Below are 18,972 nucleotides of genomic sequence, written 5' to 3'. Positions count from 1 at the left end.
GACCAATAAAAACGATCATTCTAAAAAAATCAATGTTCATAGGGAATAAACAATTGTTTAAGAGTAAAAGGTGATTGTTGTTCGAAGTTAATGAACAACAATTGTTCATGAAAAATGATCATTTCAAATTTATGAACAACCATCTTAGCGGGTTATTGCACGAGTTTTACAGAACCTCATGACTTATTAATAAGATAAGATGCATGCCTTAATAACATATGATATTATGAGAACAATATGATATTCACTACACCATAGAAGAGATTGATTTTTCGGCGTCATCACCAATTCCCTCACCAGCTGGAGAACAAGGCTTAAAAGTAGAAGACACAACGAGACCCTTCTCTTTAAAAAATTCACCAACTATCTCCAAGCTAGGTTTCATCACTGCAATCTCCCAAGCTTCTTCTGCTTCTTTCCCACTGTGCTTAAGCACATTAGTGGCGTCAATCCGATGAATCTCCCATCCAAGCTCATCTCTAAGCCTTTGAATCTTCTCAAGCTGGTTATTCACCAATTTGCAAGTGTTTTCTTTTATCTCTTTAATGGCAGCATCGAGTAGCATTTTTTTAGCGGCTTCATCAATCATCTCATGGCCCTCAATTTCCAAGTATTTGTGCATCTCTGGAGCCCCAATGGCTCGTCGAACCCCTCGAGTGTAATCTGCCTTAGGGTGAAACATTTCTCTAACTTCTTCCACTAACCCTAATTCAACCATCTTATCAACCCGTTTGCCCACATACTCATACAAAACAGGCAATGAAACATCCATCCAAAGAAAACAGCAATCAAATTTTTGCCTAAATTGTATAGTTGGGTCCTCTACGAGAGCTTTGATGTAGTTGTTTGAACCACCCACAATAATTGGGACACAACCCTTTTGAATAATACGAGCAATGGCAAGCAAAGTATGCTGACAAAATTCTTCAGCTGTGAAATCTTCATCTGGGTCTACAAAACCAAGCAAATGATGAGGCACACCAAGAGTTTCATCGTCTGAGATTTTGTTGGTGATGATATCAAGGCCCTTGTAAACTTGGATTTTGTCAGCATTGATAATCTGTGCTGGGAAATGAGTAGCCAGACTGACGGAAAGTTTGGTCTTTCCTGTGCCAGTTGACCCCATCACAAAAATAACCTTATTTTGCACACCATTGGAGAAGTTCATCTTCACTGCAATGTCAAAAACAAAAAAAGATTACTGATTATCAATCTTTCCCAATAATCCCAATGATATAAAAATTACATTAAAAAAGGGAAAAAATTAGTTCATAATTTTGGTTGTTATTAAAGAATAACAATATGATGCATGATATCCAATGATTAGAGAAATATTTAGCAGGAAAATTGAAAAACCCCCCAAGAAAATTAACAAATTCTAAAAGTTATATCTCTATATATAACCACAAAATTTTGGATGACTATTAGCAATTGGTTTTGATTTTTGCATTTCTGAAACTAATGGTTAGTTACTAACCTTTAATTCAAACATTAAAAACTTTAGGGCATCGACGTTAAAAATTGAATATGCAAAAAAAAAAAAAAAATTACACAAAATCAATGTAAACCAATCAAAATCCACAATGGCAGTAAAAATTAACAGTAAAAAAATTATAAAAAAATCAATATAAACCAATCAAAATCTACAATGTAGATGAAGCTAACCCAAATTTTTTGTGCTCTTAAAAGATGGGTTATATGAGAGAATGACCAGAAAAAATGTGAGAAGAGAGGTCTTGATTGAAGATAGATATATACAAAGTCTTTCACCCAAAATTTTAAATAATAATCACCATATAAGGCAAGTATGTTAAGTAGGAATCAGATTTTCATTTTGCCCTAGATTTTCCTGTTATACATTTCCCTTTTGATATCCAATTATTAATTACTAAATTGTGAATGAGTTGGATGCATTGAACAAATATTAATTACTAAATGGTCAAATTGTTCTTGGGTTGGGCACATTCAAGAGTTACCAGAATTTACATCAGGGCAGTTTTGTTGCTAGATTTACACATGGGCGCCCTTGGTTTATTTATCTAAAGTGGTATATTAATTAATTGTAGGCATAATTTTACTTCTTTTTTTGGATTAATTTTTGGTAAGAACATTATGTATCATTTATGAGGTAACCAAAAGGGGAAATTTATTAATATAATAAGAGAAAGAAAATTCATGTTAAGTTTTTCATTGTTAGAGAGATATTTTCTTAGATTTAGACTTTGTTTGTCAATCATGTCATCAGCTGATTATGTTATCAATAGTTTTGCACAAATTAAACTACGATAACAATTATTAAAATTTGATAAAACTTTAATGTCTATTAGATATAATATGAATGTAAAAGAAAAAGATATAAAATAAAAGAATAAAATATATGATTTTTAATATAGTTCGATTTGAAAATCGAAAAGCTATGTTTTATTGTGTATTATGTAGAGAATAAATATAATGAACACGAAATGTTTTAATGTGTTTGTAGGTAATACTTTGCCCGAAAGTGTTTAATCTCTCTTCTTTGTTTTTTTCTTTTTCTCTCTCTCTCTCCTGAGTGCTACTTTATATTTATAAGACAAATAAATATAAGTTACATTTAAATTATGATAAATAATATGATTTTAAGGACTTATTACTATTCCAATTGAACTAAATAAGGACATTTGCAATATTGGAAGTGTGTCAATTGGGAAGATGAAGATAGTTTCTCTTTATTATCACATAAGAGAAATAGAAAAATTCTTATACAAGATTCTAAATAGATTTTTTATTAAGCAAATGTATTCTCACAACCTCTAGATAAAATGTCTACCTGCGTTTCTTAGTCATTAGTCTTATATTGATCGTTTATTGAGATGGTTTGAATCTTTGTAGAGATTCTCTTTTGGGTAAATATCTTGCGGTTGGGGAATACCACAAAATAATTTCTAACAAAGATTTCACAATTTAACAATTTTCTTTATGTATCCTGATATAGGGATGGCAATGGGGAGGGGCAGGGAGGGGATCTCAATCTCTGTCCCCGACCTGTCCCTGCTACGAGGATGAAAATGATTCTCCGTCCCCTCCCAGTAAAGAAAAATCCCCCCCGTAAAGAAAAATCTCCTCTCCATCCCCTCCCCGCAGGAAAAAATCCCCTCCCCATACCTGCAAAAAAATATATTTTTTTTACCTTGTAAATACAATATAAATATATTAAATAAAAAAATTACGCAAAATTAAAATTAATCTACTATTTCAAATATCATAAATATAATATATTAACTCCTTTAATATGCACAACAAAAACCTAAATAAATTTGAAAAACATAAATAATTTAAAACTATAAATATATATTAGTATTTTAAATAAATATATTAATATAAAAGGACGAGGAGGGAAAGGGTCGGGGCGAGGAGGGGACACATGTATCTCCATCCTCGGCCGGTCCTCGATTGTAGAGATTTTTTTCATCCCTGTCCCCGTCCCCTTCCTCGTTTCTATCGGGGAATCCCCTCCCCGTTAAGGTTAGAGAGGGTCAGGGCCCCTAAAGTCGGACCCAAATTGTCATCCCTATCCTGATAATTATGTTAAAAAATAATATAAAATTATTCAATCTTTACTCAACAAATATTTATAAACACTATTATTATGATTAACTTATTAAGATTTTTATTTACAATTTTTTCTATAACATGAATTTCATTTTATAAATGCTATAATATATATTTATGGTTTTCAAATCTTTTCAAATTTCAACAATTCCCCACAAAAGTTTAAATTTTTTTACAAATGTGTACCTACTTATATATGTCATTATATAATTAAATATTATTTTATCTTTAATTTAAAATCATCGAATCATGTGATGACATTATGTACCCAAAGTAGGTCTACATAGTTTTATTGTTATTAATATGGCCAAAGGACTGTTTCCCACCCAAGGTATGTTGCAATGTCAAGTGTCCCCCTTTTATCTATGATAATATCAAATACCTACTCATCAACAGTTAAAATTAACAGAACCCTAACCCCTTGAAATTTTATCTCATTTTGCCCCCCTAAACTTAAAAAACTAAAAATTTCCCCCATCCTAAGTTTTAAAAAATAACAATTTTATCCTAGGGTTTCGTTTTGAAATCTCTGGCGTCATCTTCGACTCCATTGCCGACGGCCTCTTCCTCCCGAAGCATCCTCTCCCTCCGACGGTCTCTTTCCTCCCATTGGACGTCCGATCGGCATCCGAAAAAGCGGTGGAAGACGAAGTTCTTCGTCCTCCTAGACAAAGACGACAACTTCGTCTTCATTTGGGAAGACGAAGATCGAACGTCTGACTCTGATCAAGCGTCCAAAAGGGAGGAAAGAGATCGCCGGAGGGAGATGATGTTTTGGGAGGGAGAGTTTATTGGCAATGGAGCCGAAGATAACGTCGGAAACTTCAAAACGAAACCCTATGGTGAAACTGCTATTTTTTAAAACTTAGGTCGAGGGAAACTTTTAGTTTTTAAAGTTTAGGGGGGGCAAAAAGAGATTATATTTTAGTTTATTTTTAATATTATAGAGAAAATAACGATTTTACCCTTACTGCCGTTAATTTTAACTGCTGATGGGTAGACATTTGGTGTTATCATAGATAAAAGGAAGACACTTGACATTGTATTATACCTTGAGTGGGAAATAGTCCTTTGGCATATTAATATTACAAAATCATTATTAAATATTAAAAATTAACGGATTATAAAAGAAAAATAAACATTTATTGGCTGACAATTCTGTTTAGATTTAGAGTTTCTGGACTTTATTGCAGTCGGATAAACCTTGGGGACTAAAAAAGAATTATTAAACAAGGGAGCTCCCTTAACATTGAGTCCCACTAGGGTTCTGTTTCGACCCAATTGAACTATATATAGACAACATGGAGATGGAGCCGAAGCAAGTGCAGTCGACGTAAAATTAAACCTGTGGATGGGTGAATCAGAATCTTCAATATCTGGGTTTCTTTTCCCTGTGTTTGATTGCCAAACATTTCTTCAGCTGTTCATTTTGGTTCAGATTTTGTCTCAGGTTTTTCACTTTTAAAGGTTTTTTTTCTTTCTTTGTTAGTAGTGGGTTGTTGAGGCCTTCATAATCCCAAATAAGCTGAGTGTTAGTGCTTATTTGATTCATGGGAGGCCAAGAGAAAAGCTGGAAGTTTCGCTGATAATGTCTTCTTCTTTCACTCGAAGGCATTCATTAGTAACTTTTACCATACATAAATATGGTATTCTTTTGTGTCATGTTGAGTTTCAAAAGCCTGATTTCTTCCTTTCCAAAATACTGTTGAAATAATATTTGTTTCTTTTTCTGCCAAATTCATAGCTTCCCTTCGATTCTGAAAGATCACCACTCCACCCCCCCTTTTTCAGGTTCAATACTCTGCATTTGCAACGGTCAATATTACAGTTGATGAAAGGGCTTTTCTTTTAACTTGAAGCCCCGTTAATTGCCGCATGAGCCGTTAATTGGTTGAAGTTAATTCTTCAAATTTAAGAATATCTTTAGCTGTTTTGTTTTTTTTTTAAATCAAATATTTGAACAGAGATCCCATACGACCCTTGGTATAAACCATTATCTTAATTGGAACAGAACGGAGACAAGTACATTTGAGATGAAAATGTGCGGAGTTGGAGCAAATGCCTAGATAATTTAATACCTAAAAAGCCAGTCTTTATTTTTATCAAAAAAATCTTTTACCGGATTAAAAATCTCCTCCTTATTTAAAGGAAGGATCAAAAACTCCGTTTTACAGACTGAATTACCATCTCTTATGAGCACGTAGGTCTTATAAGAGGGCGACTTAATTTGTGCAGAAATTATATTCTATGAAAGAAAACCATTATTAAAATCATGTATTGCTCTCAGTCACTCCTGATTTGGGTCATTTTCTCATAGTCATTGCACTGATATATTGCTTTGTTCCTTTTATTATCTTCAGCAAAATGATTTTTCGCTCACATGTACAATTAAGAGAATTTGGCAACATCAGTGTGATAATTAAGAGTTGCCAGTCATTTAATCCCACTAATGAAAAATAAGGAAAATAAATCCAGGCAGTAATTTTGAAACCTAGAAGTAATACAGATTTTAAACAAGAAAGCAAGAGATTGATGAGGGTGATTATCACTGATAAAGAAAAAATCTAACAGCTTATAGTAAATGATAGGGGTATTTATAATAATATAAAGATCTGTCTATCGATTCAATCAAAATTATCTAATCCCTTCTCCAATGTCTTTTTTCTTCAATCAAAAAGTTAATGCTCTACTTGCTGTAAAGATGAAAAATGGTGAAGACAAAGAAACCAGCCATCTGCAATATAAACCACAGAATATTGCATTAGAAATGCTATGGACATTCTCTCAATTTGTCTACAATCTCTAGACCAGAAAGCTCGGTAAGCGCTATGTGCATGATTTGAACTGTAGATCCAAAAAACACAAATTCATTTCCTAACATTCTGACTGATGACAAATGTGCAGAAAATAGAGAAAGGAGTAGAAATATAAAGTGGATGAGATGGGCAAAAGTGAGTGCCATACCATGGAGAATGCTGCTCCATAATAGGGATAAGCTGCTGGTATAAATCTTTCGTATTCGTTGTGCCTGTAGGGTCTGACTGGAATCTGCAATTCAGTAGTAAAAAACCCAAGTCAACTATGAAAACTGTTGTTGTGACAAAATTATTTTTAATAATGTAATTACACCAACAAAATAAAAATAACATTGTTAACCTAATTAAAAAAACTCCAAAATTGATAGATGAGCGTCGATTTTTTTTCAAGTTTCAAAAGCAGTAGAACAATCATTAATTCAACTTAATATATCCCTTAACAATTCGGCTTTGTTCCAAGAGTTGCAGATTACGCAAAATGGCTTTGCATGGAACAGGAATAAAAGTATGCATGCAACAATAGAAAGTGAGAAGCACTTAATTACTAATTGGAACATTAAATAGAGATGGAATAACAATTCCAATGGAAGAATGTGTTTTATTTGAGAAATCTTTAATAAATTAATGCTGAAGGCAGTGGGAAAAAAAAGAGCATGAATACTTTCCATGAAATACAGTTCTTTTAACTGTTTTCTATCATAATGGAGATATAAGAAGACTGTGACTTTATTTACTAAAATTGCCGGTAAAACTGAATCCTGATATACCTAACAAGCTCATCCTTCACATTAGTAAATTGATTCACCAGTAATCACAGCTAAGCATAATATCTATAAGGTATGAGCAACAGAATTAAGTACCTGTTTTGACAGAGATAAACTGGTGTACCCCAGTCTTTGGTACTCAACCTTGAACTGGAAAACTCCATAAACATCTGGAACCTTAAATGCCGTAGAATAAAGACCCTGCAGAAACATGTGATTAGAGATATAGGACTTTATGAAGAGTAGATTCATACATAATGAACATATGAGCAGAGTAATCAAATAAGATACCTTCTTGTCATTTGATAAGGTTTTCAAAACATAAGGGCTCATCATGTAAAACTGCACTTGAACATCATCTGCTACGTATGGTTCCCAGCTTGTTCCTGACCATTCATAAATCTCAACCGAATATTCCTTCAACCAAGTTAAAGATGTTAGCAGCAGCAGAAACCTAACATATGCTTCTGAGTGAGATTATGACTGAATAGGGAGAAAAGAAAAAAATAGACTTATTACCAAGTCATCATTGATCCTGTAAATTGCAGGTTCATCTGATTCTCCAACTTTGTGGTGTCTCACATTCAAGGCCTATAGATCCAAAAACATCTTAATAAAATGTAGCAAAAAACAAACTTATATGTAGAAAAGAGTTGAAAAGCATAGAGCAATGTCAGTAACCATTGACCCCCATGATTAATTTTGAAACAATCAACAAAAACAACAGAATAAAAAATGTAAAAAGCAAACTTATATATTGCAATGAATTGACAAGCATAATGCAACGGCAGTAACCACTGACCCCCATGATGAATTTTTGAAACAAAAAACACAAACAATAGAATCAAAAATACAAAAAACCCAATTCAGAAGACAGAAAATATGTCTCTCACCTTCAGATGACCTCTCTCATGAAAAACCCATTTGCCAAGCTCGGTCAAAAACTGCTCGTTACCTGATTTCTCATGTCTGCTAACAGCAAAAGAAAAGGCCTCACATGACTTCACTGGTCCAAGTACAACTATTTCTGGTAATTTAAACTGATAGAATATAACTGAATTGAAATCTCATCTTTGTAGTTAGGCAATATATCACCAAAGCTTCCGCTAAAATTTCGATATGGCATGAATATCATATTTATCAAATGCACAGTATTTCTTTAAACTACTGTATAGTCTCAAATCCTTAACAAATTTGGAACTATAACATAACATTTCTATGTTGTTTAACAGGAAACCATTTCACAAGCATGGTTTGATTCCTTAATAAAACCTCATCAAATAATATAAAAATTTGTCCACTGACTGGAATACTGTTGTTACAAAATAAGAAAGTTAAGTTAAAACTTTACTCACTTAGTTGAGCTCCCAGCCTTCTGTACTCCAGATCTAAAGAATCTGCAAACAAAGCCAAATTCCAAGTATATAATAAGCATAAATTAGTAGAAAATACAAGTCAACTAATGACTACAACATACCGATTGCTGAACAAGCTTAATGAGCCTGTGATCATAACTCGTGCATTGTTTCTTGCCTGTAACAAAAATGCTTGTATTATCAAGTTCATATTTTCCAGAGTTCAACAGCACTCACAATAATCAACAACATATTATTTAAGCAACATATAGCTATATTAGTACCATAAATGGATACTTGACATAGAATACCTAAAAAGGTTAAATATCCACACTAATTTACTAATATCTTTCTATCCAAGACAAGTGATTATCGTCTTTATGATGAAGCTAAACCAACTCCCAAAAACTCTCAAGAGTAATATGACTGGTATATTAGGTAGCAGGAAAATCTAGCTATATTTTCAATCTTTTATCAGTTTGGAAAGTATGCCTCTAAATGTTTGTGAATTTTGTTCTTCAGCTGTCAGCTCAGTCTGACAGACAGCTGAATCAAGAACGGAGGCAGAATTGCGATTACACATACCACCAACGTGAGGCAAATACATGTATCCTACAGTAACTTATTAAAAATGATGACTGAAAGAGTAAACTTTTTTCTTCTCTCTTGTAGATGTGGCATGTCTGTTATGCTTCCCAAGATCATTAGAATGGTATATCTCATTGACCATAGATGCTTCAATCAAAACAATATGAGCTTCAGTTTGAGAAAGGTAAGCATTGTTGTTGGCATTCCTATAACTGGTAGCAACAATAGTAACATAAGCATTTTAGCTTAATCAAAATCCTGTTATAACTCAGTCATATTAAAGCAAAAAAAGACTGAATTCTCAGGTTAACAAAAATATTCCAACAATGGTAAATTGTGCTAATGTTAATACATATTTATAACAAAGAAACCAAACAGTATGAGATTTTTATCAGTATAGAAGTTGTCAATATGATAGAAAAATAGAAAAACTGAATAGAGCATTGAGCATCAACTTACCTGCAAAACTGAAACTAAAGAGATAGCAGATCCAGTGAGTGATGGAGGACTTGACAACTTAGACTTTGGATTTGCAGAATAGGCAGAAGGAGAAGCTGATAGAACTTTTAAAACCTAAAATAGTGCATATATTAGCCAAAATAAAAACAGAAATGGCAGATAGTGAGTGATTGAAAGTTAAACTAAGCAGATAAGAAAAGGATGAAGCTTTAACTGCATAATGATCCAGTCAGCTTACCAAACTATTGGCAGGATTTAGAGTGTGCCCAATCCCCTGGAAAAGTACAGGAGCCTGCAACGGATCAATGAAAAAAATAAAGAATGTTAAAACTAGTCATGAACATGATAATAGCACAAGCCTTGGGTCACAAACCAGTGGTTGCATGTATCATAAAACATGTGCAAAGATTACTTGAATCATAAAGAGAATAAAATTGAGAGGACCCAATTGCTACATCTGAGGCTGCAAAATAAAAACCAGAAACAAAAACAAAGAACATCTAAACCTACATGCACTTACTCTAAAGCAACGAAAAATGCTTCTATAAAACAAAATGGTTTACCTATACCAGTAAATTGACTTGGAAATGACTAGCAGCTCAACTAAAATGTTTTCAAATCAGTCACTTGCCTCAATTTTGTTGCTTCCAAGGATCACTTCAGACTTAATAAAATCATCACTAGCAATCAACGTATGATCTCCATCCGTGTTCGAGACTGCATAGCTGATGTGATCAATAACCATTGCAGTAGCATCCTGTATCAATAAAGAACATAATTCAACGATCTCCTACAGTAACCGCCAAATCTAAGCCAAAAAGCAAATAAATCAAGCCCGTCCAAATCATCATACTACCTCGTCAAAATCAACGCCGCACTCAGTGGCGATCTCCCGAATCAAATCGGACGCATTATTGTCGGCGGCAATTATCAAATCATGACCCGAATCAACAAACTCCATAATCGAAGCAACATTGATCGAACCTCCAAAACCTAATTAAACAAAATATTAATTATAATCAGCTTTATTCAATTAGCCGATTTGATGATATAATTCAACAAAAATGTGGAGTGACTTACGGTCGACGGAGGGGCAAAAGAGGACCAAGGCGTCGTACAAGTACTGGCCGTAACGTTGTAGGCCGATGTTGGGGTCGTCGGCTAGCTTGAAGTCGAGCTCGAAGCCCCGGGATTTTAGGGAGGCGAAGAAGATGGAATGGGAAGATTTGATGGCGAAGTCGTCGAGCAAAACGAGAACGCGCCGATCTGTCGGGTTTTCGGGGGAGAAAGCGAAGGAGATGAATGGAAGTAGTGTAGTTAGTAAAGTCAAGCAAAGTAAGAGTTTCGCCATTTTTGTTCTCCCTATCCTTCTGTGATGTGTCAGGGTTTAGAGAGGAATCTGCTAGTGGCTTTAGCAGTCAATGGCGACGGTACTGATAAACGGGGATGGATCAAGTCAAGCAGACTCGGGTGGGTGATAGCTTGACCCGATATAATTGTGAAACGTTTAGTAAATCTTGTTTATCGAGACGCCGTATAACACATGAGAAACAAATCTAACTTACAAAAAAACAAAAACAAAAAGGCCAAAGGACTATTTCCCACCCAAGGTATACTGCACTACCAAGTTTTTCCCATTTAATTTTGATAATACAAAATACCCACTTATAAGCGATTAAAATTAATAATAATAAGGGTAAAATCATCATTTTATCTATAATATTAAAAATAAACTAAAATATAATCTATTTTTACTCCCACAAACTTTAAAAACTAAAAGTTTTCCCCAGCCTAAGTTTTAAAAAATGATAGTTTCACCCTAGGGTTTTGTTTTAAAATCTCCGACGTCATCTTCGGTTCCATTGCATGTGGCCTCTCCCTCCCGAAACATCCTCTCCCTCTGGTGGTCTCTCTCCTCCCATTTGAACTTCTAATCGACGTCGGAGAAGCGGTAGAAGACGAAGAACTTCGTCGGAGGGAAAGGATGCTTCGGGAGAGAGAGGCCGCTGACAATGGAGCCAGAGATGACACCAGATATTTCAAAGCAAAACCTTCAAGTGAAACTGTCATTTTTTAAAACTTAGGCTGAGGGAAACTTTTAATTTTTAAAGTTTCGGGGGGCAAAAAGAGATAAAATTTCAAGAGGTTAGGGTTCCGTTAATTTTAACTGCTCATGAGTGGGTATTTGGTATTATCAAAATTAAAGGGGGAGGGGGAAAACTTGGGAATGCAACATACCTTGGATGGGAAATAGTCATTTGGCCGAAAAAAAAAAACCCAAAAAGACTTATTTCCATTAATCTATACTTAAATTTTCACTTAATACATTTTGAAAACTTAAATACTTGCTTATCATCCAATTTTTGTTAAAGTTTTTTATTAATTAGATGGACTAAAATTCTTGGGAAATTAATTAAAATAAGCAAAAATCTGTCCGTTTATACGTTTTTAGGCCAACCATAGTACTTTTTACTTTTGTAAGCAAACTAATATTTTTATTTCAATAATACCCCCTTATCATTTCACATAACTAATCTATTTATGTAGTTTTCATCTTGTTTCACTATCATCTCCTCTCTCAACGCTCTTCTTCTATCAACACTCCAACGACAACATATTTTATCTGTGCTCTCTCTGTTATTTATCATCATCATATATCAAGTAAGTTTCTTTTGCGTTTCTTTTATATAAATAACAATCTATATTTAGAAAACTGTAAAACTAATAATTTTTCTAGAGATAAAAAGTTAAAAATTGTAATTAGCACCTTTGGGTGCTTGAATCTTTTTATAAATATTTACATTTGTACATTCAATAGTTTTGTTACCCAAATCTAAGTAAAAACGAAAATCGCAGTACATTTCTGGTATATTGCGTGTTTGCGTTTGCGTGTTTGCTTTCGCGTGGTTACTTATCTCTTTTAAATTTCTTTTGTGCAAGAAATATGGGTAAACTAATATATTTGCTTGGATATGGTGAACATTGGGTTAACGAAGGTGATAATAGTTTGAAATACATTGGTGGAGTTCAAACATTTGTATCAATTAGTAAAAAAATAAATTTTGATGGATTTGTAGAAGCAGTGTGTTCTCGTTTGGATATTAATCAAAGTTGTAATATTGTAAAAATTTACATGCAAAATCATGCGCATCATGAAATCGCCTTTCTATCACTTGATCATTAATTGGAAATTTCTGAGAAAACACATTTAAAATGAAATGTTATGAGTTTCATTCAATAAAGTTTAAATTTAAACAGGTACAAAGCAGATATCACATTCTGTGAACAGTATTTTGCACGACTTTGCATGGTTTGCGCCGGCGTTGATGCTTAGCAGTTTGTGCGGTTGGGCACTTTGCGCAGAATGCATAGTTTGCATTTTGCGTTGTATGCACGCTTTGCACAGTTAGCTCAATTTGCGCGGTGTTTGCGTAGTTTGTGCAGTTTGAGCACTTTGCGCAATTTGCGCGGTGCTGTAAATTTGCGTGACTTTCGTCTTTCAATGGCTACACTTTCAGACATCTATTAACATTGAAACTACATCATTGTATATTATTCTAAACATTCAAAATATCCATATACATAATTTGGCAGATTTAGGGTTCCACTATAAAAACCCTAACCACTATCGTAACCACCACAACCGACACACATTCTCAGAAAAAATATTTTTTTCATCCAATCAACAACATCCTAACATTAAACCATACCCACAATAGATTATTTACACCCGATCGATAAAAATTACATAAACCAAATAAAAAATACAAATGGTAGCTAACTTGTGAAGCCATTGTTGATATATTGTCACTTCTATATATTTTATTGTTTTTACTGTTTTTAGGATATTTGTCGGTGATTCTTGCTCTGTATTTTTAGATTTTTGATTTCGGCCTTCTCTTTTCCATTTTTGGCAAAAATAACTTTCAAAGTGTTTCACTTTGGATTTTATTTGGTTTTTCAACATACGGGTAAAATGGATAAAAAAATTATTATTTGTTTAATTTGGTGAAACTTTTTTACGTTGGCCTAAAAACATATAAACGGACAGATTTTTGCTTATTTTAATTAATTTTCCAAAATTCTTTGACAAATGAGTATTTATTTTCAAAATTTAATAGGTTATAGTTTAAAAATTGATTAAACCTTGGGTGGGAAAAAGTTTTTTTGCCCAAAAAAATAAGAAACTAATATGTTCACAAAGGCCAAAGGACTATTTCTCATCTAAGTTTTGATGTGTTTCTAAACTCATACCTATAGAATTTGAAAAACTTAAAATCTTATTCATAAACCAACTATTGTTAGAAGAGGTATAGGTAAAATTATTATTTTACCAATAATATTAAAAATTATATAAAATTTATTATATTTTCTTTCCAAAGTTTTAAAAACTAATAATTTTATTATTTTCTAAAGTTTTCTAATTTTGAAAATAACATTCTTCCAAAAGCCAGAGGTTTATTTTTTAGACACTTTTCAACCACCATATCCAACCATCGAAGACAACACTTTAATCTACGAATCTCCAACCACCCTTTATCTCTCCGGTGCTTCCAGAAAACTTGTCTTCTTGTGTCAAAGAGTAAAGATCTGGTGGGTGGAGATGGTGGGTTGAAGAGTCATTGCTGGTGGGCAAAAAGTGTCTAGAAAATAAACCTTAAGTTTGGGGGAGGAGGGGGTAGAGAGAGTATTACTTTTGAAAGTTAGAAAACTTTAAGGAGAGATGAAATTGTTAGTTTTTAAAACTTTAAGAGAAAACATAATGAATTTTATATATTTTTTAATATTATTGATAAAATAATAATTTTACTTTTGTCTCTAACACAAATTATAAAGGGGGTTAGCTCATGGGTGAAATAATAGATTTTTAAATTCCATGGATGTGACTTTAGAAACTTATCAAAACTTGGGTGGAAAATAGTCCTCTGGCCATTCACAAATATATACAAGATAGATTTAATGGATTAGTTTTATAAACACCAATGAAAATATGATCTTTCATGACAATTTTCAAATATGTTTTTTTTTTTTTAACAAGGGATGCATGTGATATTTCTTCCACATAGGCCTATAGTAGAGTATATTTATAACACCGCAATCCAATATTATATATAAAAAAATGAGATTATACATCTATTTAACTCGACCAAATTGTCAAAACTTTGTCTTAACTAAACCAACTGACACAAAAAAAAAAAGTTTTGCAAATAAATTATTTTTTGAAAAAAAAAATGCTTTCACCACCATCCATATAAAAACTAAAGAACCTTTCCAATCTTAAAAAAATCACTACTTTATTTGTTTTCTTGTCTATTCCCTCGACTTCTTTTTCCCCTTTGATTCCTTCACCATGAGAAGAAACTAACAAATTTAGTTTGACAATGAATTTTGAGAAAAAAACTTGATAAATAATGAATTTTAATAATATTTTTGGGGAGAATGAAAGACTAATACATTTATCGGGGGCACATGAAAAATATTTTAGAAGGGTTTTTACGACAAAAATTTATAATATTCTCTTTACACACGTTCAATATAGTTATAACACCATAATTGTCAAAATTTTGTTTTAACCCAAACTAATCAAGACAAAAAAAAATTTCAAAAAAATATTTTTGGAAGAAAAATGCTTTGAGCACCATCCATACAAAAACTAAAGAAATTTTCAATTATTTAAAAAACACTACTTTATTTTTTTTCTTATTTATTTACCCATCTTCTTTTTCTCCTTTACTTCCTTTACAGTGAGAAGAAACTAATAAAATTAGTTTGACAATGAATCTTGAGAAATTTTGGATAAATAAGAAAATTTAATAATATTTTTGGAAGATTATGAAAGTTTTATAAACTTATTGGGTGCATGCGGTTAATATATGATTTTTGTTGCAAAATGAGTGAAAAATTATGAGTATTGGCTACAACATAATTCAATGGAAGGGTAAAATTGTCATTCTATAACCGCTATAATTAACGGGCGTGGACGAAATGGGGATCCAGCTCGAAGTTTCCAAAATTGTGAGTGATGCCGTTAAAAATAGAAAAGGTGTAATTTACCGGTTTCTAAAGAGTACGTCATGCAATCTCATGTATCCGACCCCATGTTCCATGCTCTACACCCGTCCAATCAAACCGCACATCCTCAGTTGTAACAGAATCTAAATATTAGTATTAATTAATTATAAATATTATTTATAATTATAAAAACACAAAAACGAGGAAAAACCAAAAATGCTCACAATACACTTTCGTTTCAGATAATACGCTAATTCGTCTTTCTCTCATCCCGTGTTCTTCTTGTCTAATCCAGACCCTGTTGTCAACAGAGAGAGCGCTTTGGCGTGTTTGTCTTTGAGCAGGTGAAGCCTTCACGTTCTTCCCCGATCTTTGCGTTTTACTTTTTTTTTGCTGTTTAATTTCTCGAGCTGTTGTAAACTAACCTGATCCAGCTCTTTGCATGAGCTCCGGATGTTTTGAATTTGGTTTTTTTTTTTTTGTGGGTTCTGAGTTTTCGGTTCTGGGTTGATTTTGATCTGAGGTTTTGTTTACTTTATTTTTTGGGTTGATTTGTATGTTTGTTCTAGTGATTGAGGGCTAAAGTTGTTACCCTTTTGGTGTTTTTATGGTCTTAGTGAGTTGAATTTTTTGTGGGGATAGACAATGTTTTGTAGTGTGATCTTGTTAATTTGTGATGGGAAACAGTATTTATTATTGTTTAATGAAATTTTTTATGGGATTGGACGCTCAATTTAAGTTTATTTGTTTCTAATTAACAAGATTTTTGTTATTCCTGTTGAGTTCACTCTTTTTCAACCGTGTTTACTAAAGGTTTATTCTTGGAAATTTATTCCTTGAATTTGGTAGTTATTTTTGGTGCTTTGCACTGGAATGTTGTTGGAGATGGATTTTTCAAAAACTATTTATTTTTCCTTACCAATTTGAAATAAAATAAAGACTTGCAATGTTTAATCACAGTTTGTTACTCTCCAGTTTACTGGGTATATTTTAAGTCTAAATCATGGGCTTTTTGGCAGTGGGCTTGGAAAAATTTGGACATTGTACTAAACTAGTTTGGTTTTTGTGTGCACTTCCCTTCCCTTAGTTATTAATGGTTGTATGTTACCGAAGCTTATGTTGGTGTGCCTGTGGCTTTAATTTCTTTGCTACTAAAGGAGTGTGTATGTGCGAGTTATATGCATATAATAGGCATGTGTTTGACACTCTGGTTTTGATCTGTAGGAAAAATGATTAAGCTATTCAAAGTCAAGGAAAAGCAGAGGGAAATCGCTGAAAATGCCAATGCCAAGGGGAAGCCACCAATCAAGAAGCAGAGTGCTGGGGAGTTACGTCTCCATAAAGGTTGCCTGTAGAATAGAATTCCTTTGAATGCCTGTTATATTTATCTGAGGCTTTTTTATATTAATTCATATTTTCCAGATTGTTTTCTTATGCATCCTATAAATATGCCCCGGGAGGGAGCAAACAGATTGGTTTAACTTCCTTTAAAATTGTTAGTACTCACAGTTAATCTTATCTTGTCACTACTGTCCACCCATTTCATTAAAATTTTATTGACAAGTATTCCTGGCTGTTGTGTTGTTTTCTAGGAAGTTGTTCAGTGGCATTTTATTTTCCATGTCTGTTTGAAATGAGTGAAATTATTCATACATTTTCCGTCAATTCCGGAACCTATAATCTGCCATATGTATGACTTGATATCCACCCACTTGTACCTAATTTTTGCTTGATTAACCTTATTTCAATTGTCAAACTGAAGTTAGCATGTAGTTAATTGTGTCTCAATTTTTTGTGTTTATCATCTTCTGTAGACATTAGTGAATTGAACCTACCAAAAACTTGCGGCATTGTATTTCCAAATGGCAAGGATGACTTAATGAACTTTGAGGTTACGATTAGGCCTGATGAAGGATATTATCTGTAAGTATACCTTGGTTATTTCTTCTTCCCTTCATTATTTCTATCCTCAGATATCTACTCTTTGATCATAAAATATTTTAAGCGAAACTTTTATGTCAGGGTTGAGACCTTATAAGAATTCTATATTTTGGGAGCACAATTTGTTTGTATGTGCCGTAGGTTTTGACAATCAGGTGCGTCTTGTGTCAAATAATGGTGCTGAAGAGTGCATTAAGGGCCTAAATGCCTGATTTTTCCTCCACTATAAGCACAATCTTTATTGCCTAGGGAAATTCTCTCTTAGTTGCAGTTATCTGGCTGTAAACTGTTATAAGCTGAATACAACTTTACAAGTGACAATTACTTACCTAGTTTTTGTTTTTGTTGCAGAGATGGTACATTTTTGTTCTCTTTCCAAGTGTCACACATTTACCCTCATGAAGCACCAAAGGTCAAGTGCAAGACAAAGGTAACTAATCTAATCTTTTTAGTTCCTGTTTATTCTTTATTTCTTGTCAACAATGTTGCCTGTTTGCTAGGTACATTTGAAAGGCAATTATAAAATCATGGATTGAATTTGCAGGTGTACCACCCTAATATTGACTTGGAGGGAAATGTTTGCCTCAACATCCTAAGAGAGGATTGGAAACCTGTTCTGAATATAAACACTATTATATATGGACTGTTTCATCTTTTTACGGTATTGATTCTTCATTCCCAACTAATTCCTTTAATTAATTTGTTTGCATTCTACTTAGACTTTGTATTTGTGGTCAGCAACCCAACTATGAGGATCCTCTTAATCACGAAGCAGCAGCTGTTTTAAGGGATAACCCAAAGTTGTTTGAATCAAATGTTAGAAGGGCAATGGCTGGTGGATATGTGGGGCAAACCTTCTTCACTCGATGCATTTAGAGGCTTCTTGAGTTGAAAAACAACAGAACTACTCTAAATTTCTGGGGCTGTATATTTGTTCGCAAGGATTCTTCTTCCACTTCTAGTGTGCTGTTGTGACAAATATTCTCAGAATCAAGCAGAAGCACACAGAAGATGTTTGTGTGCTGCTGTAACTTTTTACGTTTGTTAAATTGGCGGGGGGATAACATTATTTTTCTTTATTTTGATGTGAATCAATTGGGAGAAGCTCTAGACTCAGAGACTCTAGTAAGTGTATTTTCTTCTATCTTTATGGGGTGGTGAAGCATGCTTTCTTTGATGCCAAGAAAATATTTTATGTTTCTGTATCTTTCCTCTCATCTTTCTTTTTTTTCCTTTTTTAACATAAAATTTACTTTGAGATGAAAGAACAAACCCACTTAGAAAAGTAAAGATGGTAACTTCCCAATGTATTGAAAATAATTCTGATCCTGAGAATAAGAAGCAACACAAAGCAGGGAAAAGGGCTGGCAAAAATATTGGCGGTAAAACTGAAAGCTAAAAGCCTAAGTTGGCAGCCTCTCAGGCACTTGTACCTCTTGTTCACCG

General features: G+C 33.3%; 3 protein-coding genes and 1 non-coding gene across 5 annotated transcripts; 2 read left to right on the top strand and 2 right to left on the bottom strand.

Moving 5' to 3' along the window:
• Window positions 1-83: 83 nt before the first annotated feature.
• LOC123228454 (adenylate isopentenyltransferase 5, chloroplastic-like) lies at window positions 84-1,764 on the bottom strand. Its single transcript, XM_044653896.1, has 2 exons — window positions 1,666-1,764; window positions 84-1,173 (listed from the first exon to the last, which is right to left on the bottom strand). Exon 2 carries the CDS (start codon window positions 1,166-1,168, stop codon window positions 248-250), a length of 921 nt encoding a protein of 306 aa, XP_044509831.1. The 5' UTR covers window positions 1,169-1,173; window positions 1,666-1,764; the 3' UTR covers window positions 84-247.
• A 3,340-nt stretch (window positions 1,765-5,104) lies between these two features.
• On the top strand, window positions 5,105-5,232 carry LOC123228484. The gene has a single exon (XR_006504711.1). It is a non-coding gene; the product is annotated as a small nucleolar RNA snoR83 (small nucleolar RNA).
• Window positions 5,233-5,979: 747 nt separating this feature from the next.
• Window positions 5,980-11,065, bottom strand: LOC123228452 (dolichyl-diphosphooligosaccharide--protein glycosyltransferase 48 kDa subunit-like). Of its 2 annotated transcripts, none has more exons than XM_044653894.1 (13): window positions 10,654-11,065; window positions 10,430-10,566; window positions 10,205-10,330; window positions 9,812-9,865; window positions 9,574-9,687; window positions 8,649-8,704; window positions 8,527-8,568; window positions 8,065-8,143; window positions 7,691-7,762; window positions 7,463-7,588; window positions 7,268-7,372; window positions 6,556-6,639; window positions 5,980-6,325 (listed from the first exon to the last, which is right to left on the bottom strand). In XM_044653894.1, exons 1-13 carry the CDS (start codon window positions 10,922-10,924, stop codon window positions 6,278-6,280), a joined length of 1,314 nt encoding a protein of 437 aa, XP_044509829.1. In that variant the 5' UTR covers window positions 10,925-11,065; the 3' UTR covers window positions 5,980-6,277. The 2 variants fall into 2 exon arrangements, with proteins under 2 accessions (XP_044509829.1, XP_044509830.1); XM_044653895.1 differs by having other exon boundaries at window positions 8,065-8,140; window positions 10,654-11,064.
• Window positions 11,066-15,770: 4,705 nt separating this feature from the next.
• Window positions 15,771-18,731, top strand: LOC123226676 (NEDD8-conjugating enzyme Ubc12-like). Its single transcript, XM_044651199.1, has 6 exons — window positions 15,771-15,929; window positions 16,810-16,929; window positions 17,400-17,508; window positions 17,878-17,956; window positions 18,071-18,187; window positions 18,265-18,731. The coding sequence occupies exons 2-6, from the start codon at window positions 16,815-16,817 to the stop codon at window positions 18,400-18,402; spliced, it is 558 nt and encodes a 185-aa protein (XP_044507134.1). The 5' UTR covers window positions 15,771-15,929; window positions 16,810-16,814; the 3' UTR covers window positions 18,403-18,731.
• Window positions 18,732-18,972: the final 241 nt, after the last annotated feature.

The sequence above is a fragment of the Mangifera indica genome, chromosome 10, assembly GCF_011075055.1.
Source record: "Mangifera indica cultivar Alphonso chromosome 10, CATAS_Mindica_2.1, whole genome shotgun sequence".
Classification (NCBI taxonomy): domain Eukaryota; kingdom Viridiplantae; phylum Streptophyta; class Magnoliopsida; order Sapindales; family Anacardiaceae; genus Mangifera; species Mangifera indica.
This window is presented reverse-complemented; position numbering and strand designations above follow the sequence as displayed.

Excerpts from the sequence above, each read along its gene's own strand:
- LOC123228454 (XM_044653896.1), bottom strand. The coding sequence starts at position 1,168 with ATGAACTTCTCCAATGGTGTGCAAAATAAGGTTATTTTTGTGATGGGG.
- LOC123228452 (XM_044653894.1), bottom strand. The coding sequence starts at position 10,924 with ATGGCGAAACTCTTACTTTGCTTGACTTTACTAACTACACTACTTCCA. Across the intron at positions 8,144-8,526 it reads AAGGCTGGGAGCTCAACTAA|CAGACATGAGAAATCAGGTA; the intron begins GTGAGTAAAGTT and ends TTTTGCTGTTAG. Across the intron at positions 7,589-7,690 it reads ACAGGATCAATGATGACTTG|GAATATTCGGTTGAGATTTA; the intron begins GTAATAAGTCTA and ends ACTTGGTTGAAG.
- LOC123226676 (XM_044651199.1), top strand. The coding sequence starts at position 16,815 with ATGATTAAGCTATTCAAAGTCAAGGAAAAGCAGAGGGAAATCGCTGAA. Across the intron at positions 16,930-17,399 it reads GGAGTTACGTCTCCATAAAG|ACATTAGTGAATTGAACCTA; the intron begins GTTGCCTGTAGA and ends CATCTTCTGTAG. Across the intron at positions 18,188-18,264 it reads GACTGTTTCATCTTTTTACG|CAACCCAACTATGAGGATCC; the intron begins GTATTGATTCTT and ends ATTTGTGGTCAG.